This window comes from Uloborus diversus, chromosome 6, assembly GCF_026930045.1.
Source record: "Uloborus diversus isolate 005 chromosome 6, Udiv.v.3.1, whole genome shotgun sequence".
NCBI lineage: Eukaryota > Metazoa > Arthropoda > Arachnida > Araneae > Uloboridae > Uloborus > Uloborus diversus.
In genome coordinates, this window is record NC_072736.1 from 45,918,584 (window position 1) to 45,930,766 (window position 12,183).

The window sequence follows — 12,183 nt, forward strand, 5'->3', positions numbered from 1 at the left end:
TTCAATAATTTTCACTCGATCCGAAATGAATGCCGCGGTTGGCTCTTTGCCAATAATGCTTAAACAAGTTGAAAGTAAACATGTTCGATGCGAATTGCTGTTTTCCTTTGAAGATATGTAATTAAGTGCACTGTTCGAGGGGGGAAAAGAGCAAAAAGCGGTTAAAAAATCCTAGTATTCTGTACAAAACACTAATTTGAAACCAAAAAAATAATCAATTTTATTCTTTTCGTTTGGTTTCAATTATTAAAACCCTGAGTTAATCATGCACAAAAAGAATTAAAGACAAGGGTTTCGGGGTTACAAAGAACCTTTTTTCTATTGAATAAATAAATAAATAAATAAATGAACTAGGATATTATAAATGTAAAAACACTCGAAAATGGATATTCAAAAGCTCTTTGTTTTTGAATTGTATATATTGTACTCGTACCTTGGGTCGATCCTTAGTTTTACATCGTGTGATGTGTCCCGCTAAAAATTGTACGAACAAATTTGGAACTAAAATTTTATGTAACTTTAATTTCACAATGAGTAGGTAAAATGTCTTAAATATGGATAGCTCGCTAGCGTAGGAACGTTAGGAGACAATTACAATTGTACCCTAACGCTAGCAAGTGTGTGTGTGGGGGGGGGGGTATTTCCCCCCTTTTGCTACGTATAAGGGGGAAAGACCCCCTCCCCCGGCACATTATTTGCAGCAATGATCTGAAAAAATATAAATATTTATTTATTTTATCTAAAATCTATCTCAATTTTAAGGAAGAGCAAATTTTTTTAGCGAGATCACAAAATAATTTAATTTATTAACTCATTAACGTACATGAGAAAATTAACATAACTGAACGCAAACACGTGTTTTAGGGGTGCAGTGAATCTCTTTAGCGATGCATAAAGGTAAGCGTTTTCGAAATTAATTGGATGATTCTCATTCCATAACTTACATCTTTACACATTGATGAAGCGGTTTCTCATAACCATGAAACTCGTGTCTGAAATTTTATTGTTGTTTGAGCGCTCAAATATGTCGATCTTTTCATTCAGTAGTACTTATGATAACTTTTTTGCAAATTTATTAAATCTTTGTAGGTAAATTCAGTTTAAAATCATGACTTGTCACAAAAAGATCGGATTATGCACTTTTTTTAAAAAAAATCATTAAAAAAAAGGGCAGTTGTAGGCGGAAGATTTTTTTGCTGAAATTAGCACTAGAGACTTTGCCAAATACGATGCAACTTTCAAAACAGCCCGACCGAGCCCGACACCCATTTAAAAAGCTTTCTCTAGTTATAAATTAAGGCGAAAAGCCTTTAAAAATCTCACGTACCAAGTTTTCTTTATTTTTTTCACTAAAAGAAAATAAAAATATTTACTTTGATTTATAATTAGCATTAAGCCCTGACATTTCTTTATACCGTAAAATTGGTTTGGTTCAATTCCATTCATTTAGAAAGCCACAAAAAAATCTACATTGAAACGTAATAATTAAGCTGAAACGTAACAAAAAAGCGAAAATTCTTATAGAAATCTCATCTTTCACAGAGACTATGAGCAATTGTATGTGACTCAAGTTTCCAAAACAGGTACCGTTCGATGCACCAGTTAGTCAACTATCATGGAATAAATTTTCATAAAAATCGGGTAAATTTTTAATTTTGGACTTTTGGCCAGGATTTTCAGTCAAATACTCCACTGTGCGTCGTCCGAGTCTCTCCAGGGATGTGAAATCCTCTTTAAGTTTGTGGGGAGACATGAAAAAATGATTTTATTTCCACTATTAAAATCCCTGTTTTCATGTAGGGACTCTAGTAAACGAGCAAGCCATAATGGAGTGAGAGAGCATTTAACAATTTTCTGATTTGGCAACAGGTGTCATCGCTTTAAACCAATGACAGAATTGTTTACTTGGGCCAAGGGGGCCAAGTTGTTGACCGAGCGCAATCTACATTTTTGATAACTTTTGATATAGAGGAATGGATCAAAGAAGAAACGCCGACGCTGAATATTGGACGTTACTTTTTCATAGTTTAAATCTTGGTAAAGATAATACTTGATTATCAGATTTTTTGTTCCTGTAAGTAATTAAATGATGCTCATATATGTCAGATGCAGTGGATAATTTTATTTTTTTTTATTATGAGCATTAAAATGCTGTGATTTTATTAGGCAAGCACTTAAAACAGGGTAGAAGATTTCAATAGCTGAAACTCTTGGAAGATTTTTCAACTGTTTAGAATAATTTAGACACCGTAAACTGGACACTGGCCAGTTTATGACTTTTCCGGTCATAATCACAAATAGATAAAATAATGCCCAAAATTTGACTACCGTGCTGAAATCTTAGGTATTGAAATATCCTCATTTTTAAGAACATTTTTTCATTTTAATTTCATGGTATTTTCGGAAAATCTGGAGTTTTTTTTCGTGACTGTTTTATTTCAAGGCTGGTTAAGCTCTTGGCGGCCCTAATCAGTGGCATTTTATTCAAAATCCAACCCCTCTCCTTTTTTTTCTAGTTATAGGTAATTCATATTTTTTTTCGGTTATTTTAATGTTCATGTTTTACATGTTCGCAGGAAAATGAAACCAAAAGATGGTTATTACATTGGAATAGATGTTGGCACTCAAAGTGTTAGAGGTGGCTTAGTCAGATGCAATGGTGTTGTAGAAAAAACAGCTTCATTATCTATTAAAACTTGGAATCCAACAAAAGATGTGTATGAACAGTCTTCAGATAATATATGGACCTTGTGTGTTGCTGTTGTCAAGGTATTCTTTTAAATACTATCTAAAACTTTTTAGTATATTATTTAATGTTTTTCAAGGAGGAAATAATTATGCTTTTGTATTTTTTTTTCTTAAATTGAATAATACCTAATGTATATCATTCAAAACTGTTTAAACGTTTTATTTTTGGTTTGGTCTTCCATACAACTTTATTTTTAATAGTTTCTTAATTGTACTCTTAATATGAAAACTATAAACTGAACATTTTTATATAGTCAGTTTCTTGTATTTATGTGGTGACCAGGTGATTTCAAGTGACCGTTTTCAAAATGTATTGAATGATGAGAAATACCATATCAGTGCAAAGGATAAAATATCGCAGTTCCAAATTGCTTACTTGGTCACATTCATTCCAAATTTTATTTTAATAGTGCTTAAGTGCAAATTGAAAAAATGATGGTTGAAATTTTTTCCAAAATTTGTTTTTTCTTATTTGGGACTATGTAATTGGCTAACATTTTGCCATTAGTGTTAGAAACAATGACGTCTGTACTCTCTAGATATAAAAATGGAAAATCCAAGTGTCATTTGCAACAAATCAAATACATTTCAAGAAAAGAAAAACCCATTAAATTCACAATACATCTGCAGGATAGTCCTAAAAATGTAGTGGTTAGAATGATAGTGACTGTGTAGAAACTTAGTTTTGAGTAATTGAAGAATTTGTAAAAACATAATCAAAAAAATCAAGTTTGCTTGGGTTTTGACTTTAAGAAAAGGATTTGTTTCTAAAGATATATGTATTTTTTTTTTTATTATTATGTATCAACTTTAGGCAAAAGTTTCTTGTATCTTTTTAAAAGATTGAATGATTTAAAAGATTGAATGACCATTATTTTTTTTATACATTTACAATGTGTTTATTGCAAGTCAAACACATGGGAGAAGAGTTAGATAGTTCAGGATTTTCCCCCTAATCCTGGCAGCTTAGTCCGGACCTGGAATCTGAACTTGACAGAATCAACCCAGAATCATTCTCCCCTCAGCAGATTTTGCGCTCTATTAGTAGCTAATAAAGGTGAGAAATTATTTTCAGACTAAGCCTCTATCTAAATGTTTTGTCTTTTTTAGGAAATCACAAAAAATTGCGATCCATCTATGATACATGGTATAGGTTTTGATGCAACATGCTCTCTTGTTGCAATTGATAAAGAATTGAAGCCTCTAAGTGTTAGTGAATCAGGTATTACAAAATTCTCTTTTTACTTTTATGGTCGCTTAAAGCACTGGTGCTAATTAGGTGAGTTTTGGGCAAGTGTGTACCCTAATTTTCAAAGATCAGTTTCTGAAGGATGGTGCTCTGTTTAAAAATCTTGTACATTTACCAAATTTTTAAGGTTCATTTTCAGGTTCTTTCTTAAGGTTTTCAAGCATATATTATGGCAATTACACCACAAGTAGAAGCATTTAAGTAAGATCTCTTTTGAGGCACTTCATCTAATTGTCGCACTTGCTCCACATGGCGGGATAAGTGCCACCCTTGGCCATTTTCATCACGCATTTACATTGAATTGAGCATGAATGTTGCACTGTATTAATGAATTGTAAAGTATATTTTTTGTTAGAAGCATATATGTATAATTTTTTATATAAATGTGATTTTTAGCTAATTTAAACGAGAAAAACAAATGAAATAAGGAACCAACCTGAAACAATTATGTAAGATGCAGACACTATATTTATTTTTTAAAAAAAGAAGTAGCTACATGAATGCTTTTAACTTTCTTAAGGTCACATCGGTATCGTAACTAGGGGTCTAGCGCGGAAGGCAAACTAAAGAAATTGGAAAGTGTGAAGTCATCGGAGGTCACTGTGACTTCTCCAGAAGAATTTTTTGGATCATTTTGATTAATTGATTCGACAAATAGGAGGCAGCATTGTAATTTTTTTTCTTATTTTCTCTTTTAGAATTGTTTTCAATGATGCCCAATGTTCCTTTTCAGTAGATTATGCATACCTGCTCTAGCTCTTTTTCTTGAGAGTTTTTTAAAAAAATTTTTCAAGCATTTTTTCAAATTCTATAATTAAAAAAAATTCTTAAAAAAAATTTTAATCAGTCAAAACTCTGCCCCCTCTGGCTGCTGTGTCCCTGGTGAGAGCCACACCTGCCAACCCCCAGTTTGTCTACTGAGCTACATGCTTTTAAACTTATTTATGTCATATAATCATTGCTTTCATCCAAACTTTGTGTTCATTCTACCAACTGAAGAATCACATTATCTTTACCAACGTCGCCTAATTTTTAAATGGTCTACGAAAGTTCATTTTGGAATGCCAAATTACCTAACTGCTGTGTTGAAACTATCTAAGTGACACCCCATTTTTCAGTTTTTACAAAGACTAAAGTTGCTTAGAGGTTATCTTTCAAATACAATTTCTCTTGATCCATTCCTTCGAGCATAGGTTCTCAGCATTTTTGAACTTGAATGCACAATTGGAATTTAGTAAAAGTTATTGAAAAAGCTAAATGAAGAGTGAACTGGAAATAGGAATTAAAAACGAACTACATGGATCGCACTTGCCCCACAATATGGAATGCACTTACCCCACAATATGGAATGCACTTACCCCGTCTTACTTTAAGGAAAGGGGAAGTGCGACCCCTCTTATAAACAAAGTCTGGTTACAGTAATTGATTAAAACACGCCATGTATGTTAGTAGTTACTTGTTCCTAAAAAATACAACTTACACTTGCTGACTTCAGTTGTTTGATATGACAGCAAAATACATGAAACTCTTTACCTTCTCAATCTTCACATTAGAGTTATGTGCAAGACATGTAAGTTATCACTCATTGCGGTTCATTGTGCAAGCCAGTGCCAATCTCTTCTTGTAGGAATTATCACTGGACATTCTCCTAACATATTCAATGTATGGCAGAAGTCTCTAGGTTAGCAATCCAAAATTCTCTGGGGGTGCACTTACCCGAACTCACCTTAATAAATAATTCTTGTCTAATGAATAACAGTCCAGTGTAGTGATGTAAAATACCCGGGTATTTATTTTTAGGGGTATTTACCCAGGTATTTATTTCAAAAATTTATATTTGACTAAAATACTTTTCTGTATGTATTCCACTATGTATATAAAAACCAACCATATACAAAACAATAAATTTTTCCCCAAAAATTATATTTTGATCACATATTTAAAGAATTATTGTGTGAAACAACTTAGCAAGTCTTTCAATAAAAAATGTTATAAACTGTGTAATACATATGTATGTATCAGTTTTACCAATTATTTCATATTTAGATATAAAAATTTTTTTTCCTTCCATTCACTTTTTGCTTTTTTTTGTAAAATACCCTGTTTTTGGGTATTTACCCAGGCCTTGGGTAAATACCCAAAAAATATTTACCTACCTCCTGGGTATTTACCCTCTATCCACATCACTAGTCCAGTGTAATAAGTTGTTGAGATGTTGCTTATAACAGGGAAAACGTCATAAAGGTCCCTATGGTTTGCAAAATGATTTACTAATGCTCTAAAACCGTACTTTTTCCTCGTTTCGCCCCATACTAAAAGGTTTATTTATTTATTTTTTGTCTCTATAAAATTTTATGCTTTTTGGTCTTGTCAGCTTTCTTGCATGTGAGGGATATTCTGATGATACTTTTTTCATTATTAATAAAAATTTGAAACATATTTGCAGTTTTAAAAAGTGGCTACTAACTTTAAAAAGTGGCCACTAATAAAACTGAGTCTGTCAGCCACTGGCTACTAACCAAATTTCCCAGTTTTCAGTGTTCTTTAATGTTAAAGTGCAGTGAACTTTTGGAAGCACATTTGGATTTCTTTATTCGGGTGGCATAAGAGTTGCAAGGTTTTTAAATAAAATTACAGGCTGGTAAACCAATGGCCCCTTTCCTGTGTAAAGAGATGTATTTGATGCTTAACAATTTAATGAAGCTATTTCTTAAAAGTTTTCAAAGTTTCCCAAAAAACAGAAACTTAAAATTTTCCCAAAAAAAAAAGCAAATTCTGTTTTAGGGATGGATGGATGTAATAGTTTGAAATTTACATTAAACAATGATATAAAGGTGACGTGTATAAAATGTCACATAAAACACAGCCAGCCGTTGAAAAATAGCAAAAGTAGCTAAATTAACTTTTAAAAAAGTACCTGGAAAAATTTTGTTTGGGGTATGGAAAACCTGGAAAAGTTAGGGAAGTTTTTTTTTGAGGAGACACCCTGTTTAAATCTTAGGCCAATTTTAAACTATTAGCCCAAAATTTTGTTATTCGAAACAACTTTGTTTTTATCACGATAACGATAAGAAGCCCATGGCTTTCAAAGTTTGTCTGGTGCCTGTAAAATTGTCCACAAGTTTTGAAAATATCTCCTCAAGAGCCAGAGTTAAACCCAAAAGAACATATTTGTAGAGAGCTGGAGGTTAGATTACGAAAATACGATATGGAAAGAAAAAGTTAACTTGAAACCAGTAATGCTCGTACTGTGATTGAAAACTCACTCAGAAATTGCAAAAAAAAAAAAAAAAAAAAAATAAAATCTATTTCCAGATATTTAAAAGCTGATGTGGATGTTGATGGATTTTCCATTAAATTTTAACTTATCAAAAAGTTAAAGATTATTTACAAATATGTAGTTTTTTTTTAAAGTGTACAAAGACCTTTGTGAGGCAAAAGTTTTGGTACTTTTTGATTATTGTTTCTTAAAAATCAAGTTTTATCACATTATTGACATTTTTCACGTAGTTTTGTTAAAAATAGATCATAGATCTAAAATTAAATTTACCTATTCTGTGCCCATATTAATTTTAATTAATGAATAAGAGTCTATTTCTTTGAAAATGATAGGGAACCACTGTTCTTTTTGTGAATAATACACAATCTAAACTATTCATGCATGTTTCAGTTTTTATTGTTTTATTTATTTATTTATTTTTTCAATCTTCAAATTTTAAGATACAGCTTACAGTTACTTTTTTGTTGCCTGAAATCAGCAAAATCCTATAATCCTCACAACTACTTCTCCCAAGTTCTGGATTTTTGACCCTCCACTGTATACATTTAACTAATGAAATTTTTCTTTATGCATGTTGAATTATTTTACAGGCAATCCTGAACAAAATATTGTATTATGGATGGATCATAGAGCTGTTGCAGAAGCCAATTTTATCAACAGTAAGCAGCATAAAGTGTTAAAGTATGTTGGTGGGATAATATCTCCAGAAATGCAGCCACCCAAGTTGTTATGGTTAAAAAAGGTTTGTGTTATAACCTTTGTCTTACTATAAAGATATAGCATATATTCATGGTCAGCATGTTTAACATTAAGTAGTTTAATATATTTTAGTTCTCTATGTATTGTTCTGGCTATAAGTCAGAAAGTAGCCTGAAACTTTGATAGCACTTTATTATTTTCATATCCTAAGGAAAACCTTATTTATATGTAATAAATTTAGTATTTACCCCAAAATGTTCTATAAATATTTGGATACCCTTGTACAGTTTGTAACAGTAGCAGTCCATTTACCACTCAACTGGAGATATTACCTGGATTTTTTTCAAGGCATAGAAAGACTCCTGACATTTTTTAAGGGATTAAAATTTATCTTAGAGGAGTGCAAATCCAAAAACAGATAAAGACCATACAGTGACCAATTTTATTTAAAAAAAAACTATTTCTCTATGGATGAACTTAAAGTTGGCAGCGAAAGAAGAGATTTTTTTTCTTTTATTTTAAACATTTTGAATATTTAACAGTTTTTTCTTTTTACAAAGATAACAAGACATTCAAATTTAACAAAATGCAAAGCATGAAATATGCTAGTAGATTTGTAAAAATGTCTCTGAATAGAACTATTGTGTTTCATTTCTTCTGTTCTTTTAATCCTCAGCTCTAGGCAACCTTGGGGAATTTTGTTGCTATTCAATCAGGTTTAGCTTTCTGCCGGCAGAAACTGGTTTCTGCCCTGCCGGTGGCAGAAACTGGTTATAACCCGTAAAAACTGGCAGAAACTGGCAAAAATTAAAAAGCTTCTTTATTAATTCAAGTAATTGCAAAATGATATTTGTTTAAATAAACTAAAAAATGTAATTCCATTTTATCATTGTAAAAAATAAAACTCATTGCCTTTGATTTAGTTTTGATCAGAAAAAGAACTGTTTAACTGTAGATGCTCGTAACATTTGGATTAATCTAAAGGACGATCATCCTAAGGGCACTTAAGAAAAAGAAGTGACAATACAGATTTAAACAGGCAGTTATTGGTAATCATTTGCTAGCTTATACATGTCATCTAAAATGCTTGGGATTAAAATTATGTGCTCAAAAAGAAAATGCCAGAATTTTAATTGCCGATAGTAACCTCGATTTTATATGTTATACCACAGCTTTACAAAGCAAATTGACCCTATTTCCCAAAACTTATTTTTCTAGTCCAGTGTTAAAACCACCAAAGTTACTACATAGTGAACCAGTTTAAAAAATATATACAATTGATGAACGTTTCATGAATCTTTGCTCGATCCTGGATGGCATTGCCATCTAATTCTTCTGTTGTGAGAGTATTTTGTTCATATTAAATTAAGAAATAATTTATATTTTTAATCCAACTTTTCTAAGAGACAGCTGCAGAGTGCAAAAAACATAATGTTTAATTTTTAATGATATTGTAATTAAATTGTGGTTTGACTAATATTTCATTATTTTACCATGCTAAATTTCTATTAAGTATCAAAGATTTCTTTTATGTCATTTTTTGAGTTTTTGCCAGTTTCTGCCACAAAGGTGGCAGAAAGGGGTTTTTGCCATGCCAGTTTTAACCGGTTTCTACCAGCGGTTTTAACCACCTCGGCAGAAACTTGCCAACCCTGTATTCAATTAAGTGTTGCAATGATCAAACATCAATATAGTGCTTTTTCACCAGAGAGATAGTGAGCACCACCAGGGTAGGTGGGGGTGGGGGCATTCGTGGCACAGGCTGCACAATTGAAACTTTTAATGGAGGGGGTATTTTTTTTATTTGTGGGGGTTTCTTTGAGGTATTTTGGGAGTGGAGTGCACCATTGCTCTGGGGGGGGGGGGGGGGCTCTGGTTATGATATAACAAACATTGTAGGCTCTGGGAGATAAAGGGCAACTATGGTTAGATAAAAAATGTAAGCTCTTCTTGATTCCATTCTAAGTAAAAAGAAATTAGACTGATATGACTAAACTTGGTAGGAAAAAAAAGCAAAACTCTGCACACCAACTCTGTTACTTATCTGTTGAAAATGCCACATGAACAAACCTGTCTGTAACACGGTTAGTACTGTACTCTTAAACTGTTTTCCTCCTCAGATTTGATTAAAACTAATTGAATATACTTTCACTGATTTGTTGAGTGAAGTAATTTTTTCTTAGATTAATTTGATTCTTATTGTTTTTTTTAAGTTTATTTTCTCTATTTTAATTATTTATGTTGCTCAGTTTAAAATCCTTTTTTAATTTTATTTCCAACTTCTGAATTATTCTTTTAATGACCTTTGGCTGTTTTCCCCTTAAAATGCTGGTTAATTTTAGCTTTTTTAAATTACTACAAGCATTTGAAGCAAAGTGGCAGAATTTTCCTTTTATACAAATAAAATACAATCACTTTTTAGACTGCTATGGGCAGGTAAACAACATTATCTTCAGAAATGAATTTTCAAGATAGTTGAAGAAATGCATTTTGGATTCAATCCTAGCTGTACGAATGTTGGAATTAGGTTTTTTCATTCTTCTTTTTCTGCGGGAACCAAAGAAGTAAGCTTGTACATTGAAGATCACGTGCAATTGATAACAAAAATGCAAAAAAGAAAGAAAAATGTTCAGTTACTGCCCTTTACATGCTCAGGGAAGTAGAGTTAACTTTTTTTGTTGAAAATGTTTAGTGTGTAATGATTGTTATGCAAATAAACAAATTAGATAATTTAAATTTGTAATTAAAATGACATAACACATTGATATGTTTTTAGATATTATAATTGTTGCCATTTTAAAATGGAAAATATTGAGATAGTATTGCATAAATATAACATTGCATAAATAAATATTGAAATTCAGCTTTAACTCATTGAATTACTTTTTAGCATTTGGAAGATCAATGGGCAAAATCGGGATATTTTTTTGACCTTCCCGATTTTCTTACTTGGAAATCAACTGGCAGCTGTCAGAGGTTAGTTATTGTAATTTTATTACTTGTTGTTTAATTTTTTTTTTTTGTAATCATATATCTATGTCATTGGCAGCAGCTTGCAGCCATTTTCAGCAAACACTACGATAACAGGGAATGAAGCCTTTTCATTCCTGTAGTAAGGATAGAAAGTGCATTCTTTGTTACACTATCGATGGCTCGGAGCGGGAAGCAATCAACACAGAATGGCACTTCTTCCATATTGTTAATATCACCATCAGCAAAATTATTCTCCCAGATCGACTTCTTAGAAAACTTCTCAAGACTTTCCAACTTATCTTTCAAATAATCGGGTAGCTTTTGCCAGACTGTGGTGTGATTTCTGAGTGACCAACTTTTCTTTCATAAATCAGTAGCTTGACTGCCTTGAAAGTTTTCAATATTCATCTCCTGTTCCATGACTTTTGCTCTAATACAAATTCTGACCATCTATCATTCTTTTAAAATGCACATAAACAATGCATCTAGTTCTGGCTTTAACTCTTTTCCATGACGGAAAGACCTCTTTTCTCTTTTGCTGCTGGAAAGCTTCTTTTCCTTCTTTTGCCGTAGGCAAACGTTGGATTTATCCATGCCAAATAACTATGCAGCTTCTCTATTACCGACTTCTTCAGCTTTCTTTGTAGCTTTGAATTTAAATTCAGCAATGTGGCTGACTCTTTAGACATTTTTCAACTAAGAATGAATCAACTTTGCTAAACTACGAACCGCAATAATGATAAGATCACATGGAAAATGAAAGATAGCAAAGACAATGAAATGAATCCATTACTGTTGCCAGATCTAAACAATAAAAAGTTGCTATGCTGAAACATGAATTATGAATAGTACTATAACAAACAAATAATTGTCCTTAAGAATATCTACTGTTGTCGATTTTTGAAGATATATGGAACACAGAAAGGATAATGTTTTTCAAAGCTTAAAATTTTTGTGCAGGTAAAAACTATTCATTTTGACAGCCTGGGATCAGACAAGTGAGAGAAAATATTCATCATATTTGTTGTTGACTGCAGATGTGCAACCGCTAAGGGGCCATCATTAATTATGTAAGGATGATTTTGCCAAATTTTGACCGCCCCCCCTCCCATTCTTATGTAAGACTCCATTTCGTTTTTCAAAATAATAAAATAACAAATCTAACATTACTGGAATCAAAATTAAATTCACTATTTTTAAATTAAACCTTTTTGTTTGAAGAAATATTTACTAA

General features: G+C 31.9%; 1 protein-coding gene across 1 annotated transcript in view; it reads left to right on the forward strand.

Moving 5' to 3' along the window:
• The first annotated feature begins 1,904 nt into the window (after nt 1-1,904).
• LOC129224043 (FGGY carbohydrate kinase domain-containing protein-like) overlaps nt 1,905-12,183 on the forward strand; it is a 50,288-nt gene continuing 40,009 nt past the window's right edge. The window contains exons 1-5 of the mRNA XM_054858442.1: nt 1,905-2,037; nt 2,577-2,769; nt 3,859-3,970; nt 7,868-8,019; nt 10,867-10,952. Of these exons, the coding sequence (XP_054714417.1) occupies nt 2,581-2,769; nt 3,859-3,970; nt 7,868-8,019; nt 10,867-10,952 (539 nt within the window). The 5' untranslated portion in view covers nt 1,905-2,037; nt 2,577-2,580. The remainder of the gene's footprint in view (nt 2,038-2,576; nt 2,770-3,858; nt 3,971-7,867; nt 8,020-10,866; nt 10,953-12,183) is intronic.